Below are 18194 nucleotides of genomic sequence, written 5' to 3' on the forward strand. Positions count from 1 at the left end.
TCTTGGTTTCATAATTGTACCTTAGAAGAAGCTGAGTGAAGGATATACAAGAACTTTTTGCAGCTTTCTGAAAGTCTAAAGTTATTTCAAAATAAAAAGTTAAAAACAAAGATCAAGGAAACAAGTGTGATCATTTTTAGTGCTGGATGTTAGGTACGTGTGGGTTCATTATATTTTTCTCTTCACTTTTGTACAAGTTTGAAATATCTTGTAATTTTAAAAGGCTTTTTAAGCTACAGAATTCAAGAGTTCAGTGCAACAAATCACAATGATCACATCCAAAACATACAGAACAGGGTCAGCTTCAAAGTAGATGAGAAAACAATGTAGGCCGGGCGCGGTGGCTCAAGCCTGTAATCCCAGCACTTTGGGAGGCCGAGACGGGCGGATCACGAGGTCAGGAGATCGAGACCATCCTGGCTAACACGGTGAAACCCCGTCTCTACTAAAAAATACAAAAACTAGCCGGGCGAAGTGGCGGGCGCCTGTGGTCCCAGCTACTCGGGAGGCTGAGGCAGGAGAATGGCGTGAACCCGGGAGGCGGAGCTTGCAGTGAGCTGAGATCCGGCCACTGCACTCCAGCCTGGGCGACAGAGCCAGACTCAGTCTCAAAAAAAAAAAAAAAAAAAAAAAAAAAAAAAAAAAAAAAAAAAAAAAAGAAAACAATGTAAACATGGAGAGTTTATTAAAAAGCCTTGCTCCAAGAGCCCCTGAGCAAGGCTTTCTTCACTGGGCACTTCCTGCAATCCAAGCCTTTCTCTATGGCAGAGAATAACTAAGTCATTCCCATAGCATAAATCCTTGACAGAGATGAGTCCAGTTGGAAGTAAGAACTTTCACCTCCAAACAGTGGGGCCAAGACCACCTTCCCTGAAACCACTGCCCACAGCAATGGGGACTGCCAGGATTCTGAGCCCCACAGCTCCAGAAGGACCTGCTAGGTAATAAGTTGCAAAGCTTGGGCCACAGGTCCTGCCTCTTCCTGCAGACACAAGCTAGACATTACCTTGGCGATATGATGGGGTGCTGTGAGGCTCCTTACGGAGCAAATACCTTGCATTACAGGGGGGCCAAGGCCCAGAAAGGGAGTACACCTGCTCAGGGTCAAAATAGCTCAGAAGTCCTGCCAGAACAGGAGCCTTGATCTCCTAGTGGTCCCCTGATTTCTTTCCCAATCTTACACAAATGTGTTACGTAATCTACTTATTGTGCAAACCTAAACAAGGTGACATCCCTTCCCTGAGCTTGTTTCCTTACCTGCAAAATGAGGAGCCGCATCTGACTTTCCAGGGTGGTTATGCAGGGAGGGAACCTCTAAGCCTCTCATTCCTCTCACTAAGACCCAGCTCCCATCTGGATCCCACACACTACAGATGGATGCGCCACAAATATTTTTCCAGGGAATGTCAGGGGATGCTAAGCATAAGACAAGCCATATTTTAGAGCAGAAACATGGGAAGAGAGGAAAAACATACACCTTACAGAGCAATCCTTTCACATGAGGACCATCTGAGGGGAGCCTATTAAGCTCGTGTGATATTAACAGCTTGAGTCCCTGAAGGGCACACAGTGAAAGATCAGTGAAGACCAGGATATCACTTTGGAAACACTGCTGGGGTACACAGCTTTTTGGTACAAGTAGTGTCAAAGGAATCCCTGGCTTTGAGAAGGAAGGGTTCCAACCTCCCAGCAGTCCTCCCAGAGCAGCCCCAGCAACTGGCACAGAGGTCACACCCATGCAGGAAGAGAGGGAGGAGGGAGGGGAGCTCTGCACTCCGGGACAGGCAGAGTGCTGGCCAAGCAGGGCTCTCCGCTCCTGTGTTCCAGCCCCTCTGTGGGAGGAGAGAAGGGCAGGACCACAAGCCTGTGAGAGGCTGTGGCCTACAGCCGGGGAGAGGCCAGCCCGGCCTACAGTGCAGACACAGGACAGAGGGGAGCCAGGTGAGCCAGGCTTTCGGGTGGGGAGGGACTGGGAGACCCCAGAGGACAGAGTCGCCCTCGTGATGACCCTGTCTGCAGCTCCGAGAGACCCTGAGCAAGGCTTTCTTCACTGGGCACCTCCTGCAAACCAGGCCCTGCACTAAGTGTTAGGGTCACAGCGGGACAGTGACAAAGATCCTGGCCCTCTTGCAGTTTCTGTGTTACTAGCAGGGAGATGGAAGTAAACAAAAAACATATGACATTAGTAAATGATCTCAAATGTCAGAAGAGAGTAAGTGAAAAGAGAAAAAGGAGAGCAGAGTGAGGAGGACAGGGAATGCTGGGGGAGGTGGCTTGGTTTTAAAGACAGTGGCCTCTTTAAGGTTAAACGAGGTTCAACGCAAACAGCCCTGGTGACATTTGAAGAAAGGGTGTTCTGGGCAGAGGGAGCTACCCCGGCAAAAGCTGGCAGTGGCAGGGAGGGCTGGAGCATTCAGAACAGCAAGGAGGTAGTGGCAACAGAGCAAGGAAAAGAGGTGAGGCAGGAAGAGAGGAGCCACACTAGGTGCGCTTGCAGGACTCCAGGGGGCAGAGGATGGAGCCCTTACCAGCACCCCCACAGCCCTGCTAGGGGTATTGGTTTGAAAGCCTGCATATGAATTTCACTTGCTACATGTGGCTGCATGATCTTATAAAGTCTCCTCCCTTTCCAAGGCCCACATCCTCCCCATAAAATGGTAATAACTGCAGTGCATCTGTCAGGTTGAGGTCAGGAAGGAAGGGCAATCAAAAGCATGGCAGACTGCGGGAAAGATTTACAGCATGCCTGCTGCAAGCTAGGAAATGTAGAGCTGGCCTCCCAGGCCTTGTGGGAGGAACATGTAAGCAAATAAGAACTTGTCCCTAACCCTAGAGCACTCCGGGGACCAGGGAGCTGAACCTTGTTCGGAGAGAACAGCAGGGGCAAAGGGTAGGAAGAGAGTGAGTGGAGGCCAGGGATGATGTGGCAGTTAGTTGACATAGGAGAGAGGCGAGTGGAGTGGGAGGTGGGTAGACACAGCAAGGACTCCGTTCCACTAACAGTGGGCCCCAAGGAGCAGATTCCAAGCAGGAGAGGAAAACAATGTGATCTGCAGTTCAAGAGTCCACCTGGCAGCTGGGAGAACAGATAAAAGGGACACTGAGGCCAAGTAAGAGATGACAGTGGCCTGGATGCTAGCCAAAGAGATAGCAAGGAGCAGATGGACTCAAGAGACTTGTGAAATAGGATGAACTGCACCTTATGGTTCCCTCACTGTGGAGGAATAGGGGCTTCTCAGAGGCCAAGCATTTGCCATGGAGGAGATAGGGCCCAACCTGGGTGTGAAAGACACTCAGGGGTTCTAGGGGAACACTTCACAGTCAGGGAGCAGGTTTCCTCCTTTCAGTTCCACAATACACCTGCAGGGCTCATAGAAATGGGGCTGAATGATCCTAGAACTTATGAGCAGCTGAATGAGACCAAGGTGCCCTCAGTAATCCTCCACAGTGGAGCTGTAGTATGGACAAGGCATGTGCTTTGTGGTCAGACCCCATCCAACTCCTGGCCGTCTCCAGCTGTGTGGCTAGGGGCCACTCAGCCTCTCCAGGATTATTTTCTTCAGGTGTAACCTTCACTGACTTTTTTGTGAAGATTTCCCTAGGCAACTCATGTAACACGAACTGCAGTGGATAGAGCCCAATCTTTGGGGTCAGGCCCTGTTCAATCTTATTTAACAAGTATTGAACAGACATGTACCAAGCAATGACTGCATACCATGCCTACCATGCACACAGTGCCTGGTCCACAGCCAGCATCCACAGGGAGAGTGTGGAGGTGGAGTGGGATTCAGGTACTTAGGGATGTCTTTCTTCTACCAACCAGCCCTGGCTGACACCCAGCCCTAGGCAGTTCCTCTTGCACACAGGTTCTTTGCACTGACCAACACTGAGAGCAGACCCTCAGAGCAGCCGGGTTGGAAGTGTTTCACCTCAGTCACCAGACAGATCCAGGATAGGATGGGCAGCCCAGTGCACCGAGTGTCATTGGGGGATACCTGGAGCAGGCAAATGCACCCCGACATGGAGAGCGAGAGGTATATGCAGTCCTTTGACGTGGAACGGCTCACCAACATCCTTGATGGAGGTGCCCAGAACACTGCTCTCCGGAGGAAAGTTGGTAAGGGGAAGCTGGGGAATAGGACATCTGCTTTATGCCCCATGCTTCTCTTGTAAGAAGAGTCTCCTTCATTAGCAGTCCTGCTTTCAAATAACAAACTTTGCCTTGAAATTCCACTGTTAGAGATTCATTCCTTTGAACTGTAAAGACAATCTTCACATGTCAATATTGCCTGAGCCCACCTGGGGGATAGAAGAGTCCTAGGCAGCAGAAGACCTGGATTCTGGTCCTGAAATTCTGCCACTGCATAGCTTTGTAACCTTGGGCAATTCACTTTCCCACCTTGGTCCTCAGTTTTGTCATCTGTAAAATAACAATAATGTCTGACTTCCTTTCCAGATCCATGAAGCAAGTGGGTAAGAAGATTTGAAGGTGCCAGAAACCTCACCCAGGTCCCTAAGCCCTCTATTCTCTGTCTCTGCAGAGAGCATCATCCACAGTTACCCAGAGTTTAGCCGTAAGGACAATTATTTCATGACCCAGAATGAGCGTTATAAGGCTGCCATGCGGAGGGCATTCCACATCCGGTTGATAGCACAGCGCCTGGGTTGGTTGGAAGATGGTCGTGAATTAGGCTATGCTTACAGGTGCTCACTCCTGGGGCAGCCCCACTAGAGAGGGATCCACCTGGGATCACCTGGAAACCCCCCAGCCCCATGAGCCATTTCCCCCAACAAAGGGAAGACTTGTTGGGAAAGCAGGATGCCAGGTGCCCTTTATCTCCTGTACTCTGCTCAGGCAGGGGGTACCTGGGCCCCCGTCTCCAATAGGCTACTCAACTACAGCATCTCTCCCCAACAGAGCCCTTTCTGGAGATGTGGCTTTAAATATACACAGAGTCTTCCTGAAAGCCCTCAGGAGCCTGGGCTCAGAGGAACAGATTGCCAAATGGGACCCACTCTGCAAAAACATCCAGATCATCGCAACGTATGCACAGACAGAGCTGGGACATGGTGAGCCAGGGCTGCTGCATGTGGTGTTTAGGTTGTGCACTGCAAAACTCCAGAGGGTCCATTTACATCTCGGTAGTCACAGGTTCATATGCTTCGAGGGACATATGTTTAATATGAAAACATTCCAGCAGATGGCAGTCAAGGGTCTGGAGGAAGGGATGCTGCCTTCTAATTTGCACATATTGTGTGAGCTCCCAGTGGGGCAAGTCATTCCTTCTGGAAACATCAGCAGCCATCCCTTGTCACAGACTGGCTATAGGGGACTGTGTGACCCCCACACGGCCCACAAATGAAAGGGGAGAACTGCCTGCACGTACAGCTGGGAGCTGAGCCCCACTCGGTACCGCACTGATGCCTAAGAGTTCAGGCCCACCTAGAAGCAGCTTCCCAGGTAAGAACCCCACCTTGGGCCAATTCTAACATCCCTCCTTGATCCTAAGGGACATATCTTCAGGGCCTGGAGACTGAAGCCACCTATGACGCAGCCACCCAGGAGTTTGTGATACACAGCCCCACGCTGACTGCCACCAAATGGTGGCCTGGAGACCGTGAGTATCCATCCAACCCCCTTCCTTATCTCTCCCCAGATAGAAATATTGGAGGGCAGAGTAGCACTGGCTTTGAGGTTCAACAGACCTCAGATTGATTTTCTGTTCTAGGCTACTGACCTTGGGCAAGTCAGTTCACCTCCCTGAGCCTCAGGTTCTCACTCTGTAAAATAGGTGGGATGTTAAACATTTCATTAGTGAGTGGCTGGAAAGTCCCCAAAGGAACTTTGAAATAGAGGAGACAATCCATGAGAGACAAGGCCTCACACTCACACACACACACAAACACACACACACTTGGTCTAGTCCCAGGCACTCCTCACATCTCCTCTCATCTCCTGAGTTATTGGTAGAGCTTGCCGCCAGCCAGAGCACAGGCCCTGTGATGAGACGGTGGAAAGAGCACGCCTGTCTGCCCCTGCTGCAGACACCCAGAAAGGCTCACACCCACCACCAGCCCCCATCAAGCCACCAACGCCGTACCTCCCGCTGTGGCCACCAGGTGGCGGCCACATCAAGTGTCCCTGAGGCTCGGTGATTTACCAGGCCCCAAGGAGGGATTTCCCCTTCCTCAAACTTGAGAATTTCACCTCCCAGGACACACCTGTGGCACTTGGGGACCCACACCTTGTGTGGAAAAAATTAAAACAAATATGCTGAGTCCAACTAAAGCAGGAGAGTGACAGAGATGAGAGACACACAGACAGAGGAAGACAGAGGCAGAGACCAGAGACATAATAGAGAGACATGAGCCAGGTGCGGTGGCCCATGCCTGTAATCCCAGCGCTTGGGGAGGCCAAGGTGAATGGATCACCTGAGGTCAGGAGTTTGAGACCAGCCTGACCAATATGGTGAAACCTCATCTCTACTAAAAATACAAAAATTAGCCGTGTGTGGTGGCGGGTGTCTGTAGTCCCACCTACTCGGGGGGCTGAAACAGGAGAATTGCTTGAACCTGGGAGGCGGAGGTTGCAGTGAGCTGAGTTCACACCATTGAACTCCAGCCTGGCGAAAGAGCAAGACTCTGTCTCAAAAAAGAAAGAGAGAGAGATGAGAGAGTGACGAGAGAAAGAGAGATAGAAAATAAATGACTACTGTCAAAAATGAAGACAAAAGAAACCACCCTTTAAGATCAGATAGACCAGGGTACAGATGAATCCTAGCTCTGCCCCTCCAGGCCAGTGACCTTCAGTGCGTCACTCTACTCTCTGAGCCTGTTTCCTTATCTGGAAAATGGGACTCATCATCCTCTCTCCCCTGAGAGAACTGGAAAGCATCTATCACAGGGTCTAGCGCCGCCTGGATTTTGATAAACGATAATTATCTGTATTCATTGTTATAAGGTTGATGACAGAGTAATTCATTAATAGTTGGGGGGTGGGGGGCAAAAAAAAAGCTGAATCATTTCACAGTGCCTTTGCCAAGTCACTGCTAAGTTTGCTTGGTTCTTTGGGGGCAATCCCCCCTCTCTTTGATCAATGACTTTTCAGGGCCCCAGAGGTACCCATCCAAAACCCCAGCCCCAGGAGGCTGGGTTGGGAAAAGCAATGCGCAGGTCTTCCTGTGACGGGCCTCTCCTCTCTCTGCCCTCAGTGGGACGGTCAGCCACCCATGCCCTGGTCCAAGCCCAGCTGGTCTGCTCAGGAGCCCGGCGGGGCATGCACGCTTTTATTGTGCCAATCCGGAGTCTTCGGGACCATACCCCACTGCCAGGTGAGCCCATAATGCTCCCTCAAGGACCCCGCCAGGAGGAGAGCCCAGGTGGCCTCCCTGACCTGGGGCCCCAGAGGGCCACAGGAGTAGCTAAGACATGTCTCCCTTGGGCAGAGAGGTCCAGCTGGACAGACTTGGTGCTAACTGGTGAGGTGAACTTGAGCAAGATTTAGCATCTGTCTGACCTCAGCTTGTTCACCTGCAAAATAGGTACAATAACCCCAGGGTCACAGGCTGCTGTGACTTGGAATGTGTGTGTGATACCTGCCACATAACAAGCAGTCTCTCAACTGATAGGTGTCCTCATCTCCATCTCCTTCAAGGAATCATCGTTGGGGACATCGGGCCCAAGATGGACTTTGATCAAATGGACAACGGCTTCCTGCAGCTGAACCATGTGCGGGTCCCCAGGGAGAACATGCTGAGTCGCTTTGCACAGGTTACAGGTCTGGGGAGGACGGGGACTTGTACTTCCCGGAGAGGGGACCTGCACTTTGTGCAGACTGGGTCTGGGTCCTCCATAGAGCTGAGTTTGGGCCACATAACCTCCTCCCCCAAGAGAGGCTCTGATGTCCCACAGACTGGGGTGAACCCTGCTTAGGAGCAGTATGATCTTGGACACAGAGCCTCCGACTTCTCATGCAGAAATGCTCGTCACATAGGCTGACGGAGCAGTCGTGGGGTGGAGCGGCAGCCCCAGGAGAGGATAGAGCTGAGGTGATCTGCGTAATATTTACCCACGGTGAGGCCTGACACAGCCAGTCGCCCAGCAGATACCAGCCAGAATGCCAGCAGGAGTTCTGGCGGTCCCAACTCTGCCAGGCATCACCCCTTTAGTTATGGGTTGTGGGGCAGTCTGGGGTGTCCCAGGAGAGGCGCTGTGAAGCAGGGCACTTGGGGAAATGGCCTGGTATTTTAACATTCCAACCCCAGATGCGCCAGTTGAGGGGAGAAGCACCCTCCCTGTGTGGAGCCCCACAGCTCTGGGGAAGCAGGGGCATCCTGGGGAGCCTTGGCTCAGACCTTGTGCCCGTCCTTGTTCCACACAGGTCTTGCCAGATGGCACATACATCAAACTCGGGACAGCACAGAGCAACTACCTTCCCATGGTGGTGGTGCGGGTGGAGCTGCTGTTAGGGGAGGTCCTCCCTACACTGCAGAAGGCCTGTGTCATCGCCATGCGCTACTCAGTCATCCGCCGCCAATCCCAGCTCCGGCCCAGGCAAGGGGTGCCCAGTGACTGACTACCACAGATATGTTGCCTCTTGGTCCCACAGTGCCTCCCCCGACACTCTTCTGCCAGAGCCAGAGCGCTGGGAGCAGGCACTGCCACCCACCACACACACACACACACAATCTACACAGGCCTGGCCCCATCTGGGCATGTCAGAGAGGTCTCTCTGGCTCCCTCTAACAGGGCTGACCAGTTGGCCTAACCTGCATCCTCAGTGCCTGGACCCCTTGGGCTCTGTGTGATCGTGCCTTTGGCCCTGTAGCACCAGGTCTGTCTGACTCTGTGTCTGTCCGAGTCCGGCTGTGTTCTGTGTGGCTGTGAGGGTTTGGACGGGTCTGGGTCAGTCAGTTGCCAGCTGCGTCAGACTGTGGCTGGCTGAGTTGATTCTGTCAGGCTGAGCCTAGCAAAATCCAATGTCATATCGATTGTGTGTGGCTGAACTCGTTCTGTCCAGCTGTGCTGTCAGCATCTGACTGGTATGTCTATGTCTGGATCCCTTTTGTTGTAATTGGTTGTGTTGCTACCACTCCCTCCACCCCACAGCACAGAACAGCAAGGGCTGACTGAACCCTCTGTGAACACTCAGCTTGGCCATTTCACTTCATCCCTCAGCTTCCTCAGCTACAAAATGGGTGTGGCAGAAGCGGCCTTTCAGGGTGGTGTGGAGGGTGAAATGCAGTAAGGTGCATTAGGCCCTCAGCCCAGGATCCTTTCCTCTGGCAAGCTCACAGCGCCCTCGCCTGGCCTGGGCTTCGGAGTCTGGGCTGCGAGAGTTCTCTGCAGGAGAGGGCCACTGGGAAGAAGGGGCTTCTGCTGCTATCCTGCCCGAGGCCCATTTATCTGGGCTGCAGAAGTGTCCCTAGGGTGGTCATGAGAAAGATGCGCCAGGTGAGCAGCTGCTGTCCAGAGAGGAGGCTTCTTGTAATCACACCCTCTTTCAATCCAGTTACTGTGAGCTCGTAAGTGCTGGACATAGTCTCAGGCACTGAGGACATAGCAGTGGATAAGGCAGACACAGTCCCTTCCTTGGGGTTCCATTGAACCCGAGTTTACATTCTAAGAGTTATTGTTTAGGCTTGATGTATTCCTTAGCACGCAGCAAGTGCACACGGGCAGTGGAGTCACAGGTTCAAATCATCACGGGTGCACGGCCACAACTCTTCACCTGAAATCTTGGGACCAGGCACGTTGGAATCTCAGAACTTTTCAGGTTTTAGGATAATACCGTGTATATGCTGGAATTCTATAAGCCTCCCATAACAAGAGGCAGTACCCACCAACAAACGTGTCAATATTCCTGCAGTGAAATGTGTGGATGGATGTTCATGTTAGATGGGATTTTTAAAGGATTATCAACAGCCTCGTGTCAGTTCAAGTTCTGCAATCAGTTCTAAGGAACTGTCTGTTTTTAAGGTTTTTATGGTGTCAGGGATAGGGGAAGGTGGACATGGCACGTAGTGATTAAATCTTCCGGTTCTTTTCCCTTCAGTGACCCAGAGGCAAAGGTCCTGGACTACCAGACGCAGCAGCAGAAACTCTTTCCTCAGCTGGCCATCAGTTATGCCTTCCATTTCCTGGCAGTCAGCCTCTTGGAGTTCTTCCAGCACGCCTACACTGCCATTCTGAACAGAGACTTCAGCTTGCTGCCTGAGGTACCTGCTGTCTGCAGAGGGGCAGGCGCTGGGAGGGCAGCTAAGATTGCTCCACTCACTGGGGAACAGCCACAGCCCCATCCCCGCGGGCACTCCCCACCCCCACCCCTCCCAGCTTTCAGCATCCCAGGGCGTCTGGGTGAATGGCACCCTGATATATAAATTTACCCACAACTGGCCCCCAGAGAGCTACAAACATGCTAAGAGAAAACAATCACATCTAGTGTAGAGAACACAAGTCCACAACCCCGATGTGTATTTGAAACCCAAAAAGCTCTGAAAAACAGTCGTTTGGAACTCATTTGGTGGCACAGTTTGACCTGAACTGACCTGATTTATCCTTCTGAGTGTGAATACATTTTGCGAGAAAATTATTAATGTGTTTAATCCCTAAAGCCGCCCCAAACCCCACTGGGCTATTATATAAAATGTACCTTAAATGCCACTTGGCCTCTCTACAATTCAAAAGTTACTCTGATTCCTAAACACATCTGGCTCACAGGTCTCAAGTAAATCTTACATATATAGTAAGATTCAGTCTGTCCAGGCACCATGCTTTATAAGCCCTGCTCATTAACCCTTTCAGCTGCAATTGAGGCACAGAGAGATCAGGGGACACAACTTTCCTCCCAAGGACTTGAAAACTCCAAAGATAGGCAGGGGCTTCAAGAACCAAAATCTCAAACTAGGCCTGCTGCCTGGCAGCCTCTCTCTCTGTTGAGGCTGCTGTAACAAAATACCATAAAGCGGTGGTTTATAAACAACAGAAACTGGCCCAGCATGGTGACTCACACCTGTAATCTCAGCACTTTGGGAGGCCAGGGCAGAAAGATTGCTTGAGCCCAGGAGTTTAAGACCAGCCTGAGCAGGATGGTGAAACCCCCATCTCCACAAAAAAAAAAAAAAAAATTGAAAAATTAGTCAGTTGTGGTAGCACACACCTGTAGTCCCAACTACTACTTTGGAGGCTGAGGTGGGAGGATTCCTTGGGCCCAGGAGTTCAAGGATGCAGGAGCTGTGATTGTGCCACTGCACTCCATCCAGTCCAGCCTGAGCAGCAGAGTGAGACCTTGTCTAAAAAAAGAAAAACAAATTTATTTCTCACAGTTCTGGAGGCTGGGAAGTCCAAGGTCAAGGCACTAGTGCATTTGGTGTCAGGTGAGGGCCTGCTTCCTGGTTCATGGACTGCTGTCTTTTTGCTGTGCCCTCGTATGGTAGAAGCAACCTCTTTCTTTCTTTTTGTTTTATTTTATTTTTTTCCTGAGACAGAGCTTCACTCTGTCACCCAGGCTGGCGTGCAGTGGTGCAATCTCGGCTCACCGCAACCTCCGCCTCCCGGGTTCAAGAGATTCTCCTGCCTCAGCCTCCTGAGTAGGTGGGATTACAGGTGCCCGCCACCATGCCCGGCTAATTTTTGTATTTTTAGTAGAGACGGGGTTTCACTGTATTGGCCAGGATGGTCTCGATTTCCTCACCTCGTGATCCACCTGTCTCGGCCTCCCAAAGTGCTGGGATTGCAGGTGTGAGCCACCACACCCAGCCAGAAGCAGCCTCTGTCATGAGGGTACTGATTCCATTCACGAAGGCTACACCCTCATGACCTAATCACCTCCAGAAGGCCCCACCTCCTACTACCATCATAATACCTCCTATTCCTAGCTCCTAATCATCAATACCTCCTAATCCTAGCCCTAACCCTTGGGGACTAGGATTTCTAAATAAGAATTTTAGGTGGACACATTCAGACCCTGTCACCCTTCAACAACCCAGTAAGTGGGCTTACAGTGGACACCCGTCCTCACAGGCGGGCTTTCTAAAACCCATGCCGGCAAAATCTGTAACTCCTGGAGGCTTGTGGGCCCAATCCAGGCAGCACCCTCTTCCCAATCCTGGAGACACTGGCCAGGCCAGGTTTTCCTTTGCTCTTATGCCCCTACAGCTACACTGCCTAATTGTGTGCCTCTGGGTGAGTCACATAAGCTGAGTACCCGCCTTCTCATTCAGAATAAGTTGTGAGCAGAGGAAACACTTCTTACCTCAGAGTTGAGCTGGGCATGCAGTAGATGCTCAGTAAGTGGTGCACAGGGTTGGTCCCCATGGTAGGGGCCCCCTTACACCCCCCAACCCCCCTCCATGTTCTCACAGCTCCACGCACTGAGCACAGGCATGAAGGCCATGATGTCGGAATTCTGCACTCAGGGAGCTGAGATCTGCCGCAGGGCCTGTGGCGGACACGGCTACTCAAAGCTGAGTGGCCTGCCATCACTGGTCACCAAATTGTCGGCCTCCTGCACCTATGAGGGTGAGAACACAGTGCTCTACCTGCAGGTGGCCAGGTAAGGTCCAGGCTGACCCAGGCCTTTGCCCAAGCCCTTGGGGACCCACCAAGCTTGTTGGGTGGAGGGTTTTGTCTGATGCCCATAAAGGGAGCAGGCTTTGGGAAGTGCCACTTGGGAGCTGTCCAATTCCCCAGTATGACTCAGCTATCCACTTCTAGGCCACCATCTTCTCTCACCTCCACCACAGCCTCAGACCCCTCCCTGGTCTCTTGCTTCTGTCCTGTCCTGCTTCTCCACAGGCAACCGGAGGGATCTTTTCAGAGCCTAGGGAAGGTCACATTTTTCTCTGGTTTGAAATTCTTCAATGGCTTCCCAGTGCTCATAGGAAAAAGACATATTCTATGCTGTGGCCTGCAACGTCTGTGTGACCTGACCCCTGCCTCCCTGTCCATGATGCTCTCACCACCTCCTGCCTCTGCTCACTTCCACTCTTTCTGTTTTGTTTTTTTTTTTTTTTTTTTGAGATGGAGTCTCACTCTGTCACCCAGGCTGGACTGCAGTGGTGCAATCTCGGCTCACTGCAACCTCCGCCTCCTGGGTTCAAGCAATTCTCCTGTCTCAAACTCCGCAGTAGCTAGGACTATACACCACCATGCCCGGCTAATTTTTGTATTTTTAGTAGAGATGGGGTTTCTCCATGTTGGCCAGGCTGCTCTCCAACTCCTGACCTTAGGTGATCCACCTGCCTTAGCCTCCCAAAGTGCTGGGATTACAGGCACAAGCCACCACACCCAGCCACCTCTGCTCACTTCTGCCAGCCACACACCTCTTTCTGTCCAGGAGGCCTTTGCATTTGATCCCCTCCCACCCAACATGGCCTTGTTTCCTTTGGAGCAGTTTCACAATCTATCGTCGTCTCATTTTTTTGTTCACCTTTTTAGCTCTACTCTCCAACTAGACTAGGAGCTCCCTGAGGGCAGGGACTACCCCTACCTTGCTCACTTTAGCATCGCCTAGGCTTGGTGCAGAGCCTGCACACAGAGGCTCCAAGCAATGGCCAAGTCAGCCTCCTCCACACAAGCGATTTCTTTTCATCCCTCTTAGGTCTGTGGACCCTGGAGGCTGACAGAGCCTCATCCTCACCTACTCTCAGGTGACCAAACAGGGCAAATGCTTCCCTATGCAAGGAGAAAGAAGTTCACTGGCAAATATGAAAAACAACATTTATTGTGTTTTTAAAAATGTATAACGTCCCTTGATTTTTTTCCAAATTAGGAAAGGAATACAATAGCACATATTATGTACTCTGCACTGTGCTAAGCACTCTACAAATATCATCTCATTCCGTTTCACAAACCCTCAATCAGATGAGAACTCTCCTCCCACCTAGAGCCAGAGAAACCATGACTTGGGAGGTGATGCTTCGTTCATCATACAGGTCTCAGCGAGGCTGTATGGGAATCCAGGGCTGTCTAAGCCCAGAACCTGTAACCACTGGATTATCCTAAAGCAGCAGTTGAGAGTCACCTATAATCCTCCTACTCCTGTTAGCATTCTTGCCTCTATCCTTCTTTTTTCAGCTAAGAAAATTTAATTTCCACCCAGTCACTGTACAAGTCATTATAAATCCCAAAATCGCAGTATTCTGATGGAAAATTCTGTTTGCTCAGATCACAGAAGGGTTTCTGTTCAGGATCTGAGAGTGTCTGGCCCGGCTCTACAGTTTCCCGGGGTGTGCCTGACTGCAGGCCTCAAGGCAGAATGGCCCAAGGGGGAATCCTCAGGAGGGAGGCCAGGTGGAGGCCCGGTGACCTGGCTCTCCCACGGGAAGGCTGGAACCCAGCATGAACTCGCCTGCCTCGGAGTGAGGGGTGCTGGGCTGTCCTGCAGAGTCTCTGCCCTCTCACCTGCCTCCCCTTCCACCCCCCAGGTTTCTGGTGAAGAGCTACCTGCAGACTCAGATGTCCCCTGGCTCCACGCCACAGAGATCTCTCCCTCCATCTGTCGCGTATCTCGCCACACCTGACCTGGCCAGGTGTCCAGCCCAGAGGGCAGCCGACTTCCTCTGCCCGGAGCTCTACACCACGGCCTGGGCACACGTGGCAGCAAGGTAAGCCAGTGCTGAGAAAGCAGCCATCCCACCTGGGGACAGGCTCCATGCCACACTAGGGCCTTTGGATTGGTTGGGTGGACATTCGTGGATTCAGTTCTAAAAAGCCACCCCATGCCTAGCCTCCCCCATTCTCTCAGTCCCTGCCACCATGGGAGAGAGAGGGGAAGTCCCCCGCATCAGCCATGGATCCCCATCACTTCCCCATCCTGGTCACAGTAGTAGAAGCCATGGATCCCCATCACTTCCCCATCCTGGCCACCTCTGGTGGCCCAGAGGTGTGATGTCCTTCTACTACTGTGAGATATTTTTTGAATCTCTAAGGTCCTATGGTGATTTGCAATACAAGGAATGTACCACATGTAAATGCTACAAATGTATTGATATGCAAATATCAATAAATAAAGCAATACTCACTTGTATGTTTGAAATATCCCATAATATAAAAATAATTTTTGAAAATATGACAACACCACAGAATAGAATTCATTTATTTCCAGGGTCTAGTAGGCTCTAGGGAACATGGACAAAGCCAAGGACTCATCCATTCTGTCATTCAACAAATACTGTTCAGTACCTACTCTGTGTTAGGAATGACTAAATATGCCAGGGGCTGGGAATAGAGAGGTCCTGACCAAACACAGATACCACCGTGGAAAACATGGAGGTTTAACTACCTAAAAAGGAAATCTTCTGAACCCTGCCCCAAATTAAAACAGCAAAAACAGGCTGGGCATGGTGGCTCACACCAGTAATTCCAGCACTTTGGGAGGTCGAGGTGGGAGGATTGCTTGAGCTCAGGAGTTTGAGACCAGCTTGGGCAACATGGTGAAACCCCACCTCTACCAAACATAGAAAACATTTAATAAAAAAATAAAAATGAAACACCAAAAACAAACTGGAAAAACATGTTTTCAGTATATAATAAGAGGCCTTATATCCCAACCTGTGGTCCCAGGGATGGTTAATAGTTATTTCAAGATCATAAGCAACTTGGAACATTCATTTATTTATTCCAAAAATATTTATTAACTGCCTATAATATGGCAGGCACTGTTCCAGGCATTAGGGGCCTATCAGTAAATAGGCCTGATAAACACCCCAGACCTCACAGAGCTAACATTTCAATTGGGAGATTTGAGGAGGGGAAAATAAGGCTGCTCGAGGTAATTAAAGTGTCATGATATTTCTCCTTGCTTGAAACTCAATGTGACATCTGCTTATCTATTCCCTGACAAAGCAAAAAACATATTGCCTAATAAACAGTTTGCTTTACACACAGATTCCAAGGGTCATGGATGGACGGGCAGGGAACAGAAAATAAGAAGGGATTAAAGGTTAATAAAATGGCAAATGACTAATTTAGTGGTTTTCAGGACAAAGGTTGGTTTTCTGTTTTTGTTTTTAGGTCCCGTGGGTAGAACCTGCAGCAGGCTAGGTGACTGATGGACCTCTGTAGCCTTTACAGAAAAACCATTCTCCTTGCTCAGGCCATAGGACGAGAGTCAACAAAAAGGCCTGAACATACTGGTGTCAGGCTGGAATCTGCATTAGAAATAGGGCACAGCTCCTGGCCTGTGGCCCTGAGGCTTTATAACATGGCGATTAACAACAAGTCAAAATCCTGGCTCTACTCCTTACTAGCTGTGTGACCCTGGACAAATTAGTTAACCTCTCTGGGCCTCAGTTTTCCCCATAGCAAACTGGGGGGTGCCTGCCCTTAAAAGAGTTAAAGAGATAATAAGTATCAATCATTTAGCTTTATAGCACATAAGTGGTCAATAAACAGGCATTATTTCTACTTCTGAGGGACCACAGGAAGCCCATCAGCTGTCTTTTCCACTCAGTCAGGAAGCTGAACCTTTTTTGCTTTGGCCTTCAGACTGATAAAGGACTCAGTGCACCATTTACAGACCCTGACGCAATCCGGAGCTGACCAGCACGAGGCCTGGAACCAGACCACTGTCATACACCTCCAGGCTGCTAAGGTGAGCGCCCACCAGCTGAAGCTGAAAGGGATCGTTTTGTTTCCCAGGCAGGCTACCCTGCTGGGAAAATCCGGGCTCTGCCATTATTCCCCAACTCTGCCTCAGCGGCTGCTGCCCTCATTTCACTTCCAAGGCTTTAGTCCAGGGTATTTTAATTAAAGGACTTAACTCCAAAGCAATCTTGCTGGCAGCTCTTAGGGGAAAAGGTAATGAGGCAGTGTTATTGGATTTGCTTCAGGTTGTTCAAATATTTCCTCCCAGATAGAAAAGCAGGTCAAGTCTCCCCTTAGCCCCACAGGCAATCCTTGGATGTCTGATTCAATTTCTACTTGTTTTGTGTTTGTGCATAATTCATAGTCAGTCGGCAAATATTTGAGCACCCACTCTGCACTGGGCACTGAGGTGGGTGCTCAACAGTGAAGCCACTGCCCATGCACAGCTACAATCAAGGAAGCACCATGACATGGCAATACAGGCTGCTACGGAATCCCAGAGCAGGCACATTTCTGCCCACCTGGAGGAGTCAGAAAGGCTTCCCAAAAGAAGCGGCAACTTCAAGGATAAGCTGAAATTAGCCAGCTAAAGGGTGGGGTGGCAGCTTTGGAGACAAAAGTTTCCAGGCAAAGGGAGCTGCGCGTGCAAAAGGAGTCAGCAAGAAGAATCCTGGTGTGCTTGGGAGGAAGTGCAAATCTCTCAAGGAGGACGTAAGGAGGAGGACTGAGACAAGGGGAGAAGGGGAGACAGGCAAGGCCTCTGACCTTTTGCACCACTGTGAAAAGTTGGGGTTTTGTTTTCATTGCAATGCCTTTGCTGAGTTTGTTTGGAGGTGGAGTAAAGTGATCAGTTTCATTCTAGAAGAATCATGCAGGTTGCCCGGGGTGGAATGAAAGGGAGCAAGTTAGAAAGGAGCAAGTCTGGGCCAAGACTGAGGGTGGTCCTGACCATGAGCATGGCAGAAGGCCTGGAGACAAGTGGGGAGATCAGAGATACTAAGGGGGAAGAAGGCAGTGACAAGCCTCAGAGTGCTGGGGTGGGAAAGAGGTAAGAACAACTCCTGAGTTCTAGCTTAGGCAGCTGGGACTCTGGCACTGCCAATAACTGGAAAACTAAAGTGATCACACCAATGCTCAGGCCTCAGACCCAGAAAATGGCAGCCTTGGAACAGGAGAGCCCTGAAGGGCTGCAGAGGCCCTCGTGGGACAGGGTTGGTGGGGCAGGCTGGACGTTGAGTACCACCACGTGACCCACCACCTCCACCACACCGCCGGTTCTGGGATTACCTCTGCAGCCCTCAGTTCTGTTCAGCCTACAGCAGGGGCACCCCCTGCTGTGCTAACTGTCCTGTCAACACAGAGGGTGAGCCAAGGCTTCCTGCTTTCACTGGATCACCAAAACAGGAACCACAGCTGCCCATTATCCACTCATCCATTTTCCAAACCTATGGCCTGCCTTCAAATGGACCAGATGCTGCTTGCCAGGGTTACTTCATTTAATCCACACAGCCCTGGGAGGGAGACTGACATTATCTCCACTTCAAGAGTAAGGAAAGAGAACTCAGGAGTTAGGTCCCAGAGGTAGAAAATAGCTGAGTCCAGATGCT

The 18194-nt window shown here is 50.8% G+C and overlaps 1 protein-coding gene across 2 annotated transcripts in view; it reads left to right on the top strand.

Annotated features, from left to right (window-relative positions):
• The first annotated feature begins 1857 nt into the window (after positions 1–1857).
• Positions 1858–18194, top strand: part of ACOX2 (acyl-CoA oxidase 2) — a 33202-nt gene continuing 16865 nt past the window's right edge. Inside the window, exons 1-12 of one of the 2 annotated variants that reach the window (XM_025375888.1) lie at positions 1858–1941; positions 3867–4117; positions 4542–4704; positions 4919–5070; positions 5511–5618; positions 7212–7331; positions 7655–7770; positions 8381–8553; positions 10055–10217; positions 12363–12553; positions 14427–14606; positions 16489–16594. In XM_025375888.1, the coding sequence (XP_025231673.1) occupies positions 3958–4117; positions 4542–4704; positions 4919–5070; positions 5511–5618; positions 7212–7331; positions 7655–7770; positions 8381–8553; positions 10055–10217; positions 12363–12553; positions 14427–14606; positions 16489–16594 (1632 nt within the window). In that variant the 5' untranslated portion in view covers positions 1858–1941; positions 3867–3957. Of the gene's footprint in view, positions 1942–3823; positions 4118–4541; positions 4705–4918; positions 5071–5510; positions 5619–7211; positions 7332–7654; positions 7771–8380; positions 8554–10054; positions 10218–12362; positions 12554–14426; positions 14607–16488; positions 16595–18194 lie in introns of both variants that reach the window. The other variant, XM_025375889.1, reaches the window with a different exon arrangement.

Source organism: Theropithecus gelada, chromosome 2, assembly GCF_003255815.1.
Source record: "Theropithecus gelada isolate Dixy chromosome 2, Tgel_1.0, whole genome shotgun sequence".
Taxonomy (NCBI): domain Eukaryota; kingdom Metazoa; phylum Chordata; class Mammalia; order Primates; family Cercopithecidae; genus Theropithecus; species Theropithecus gelada.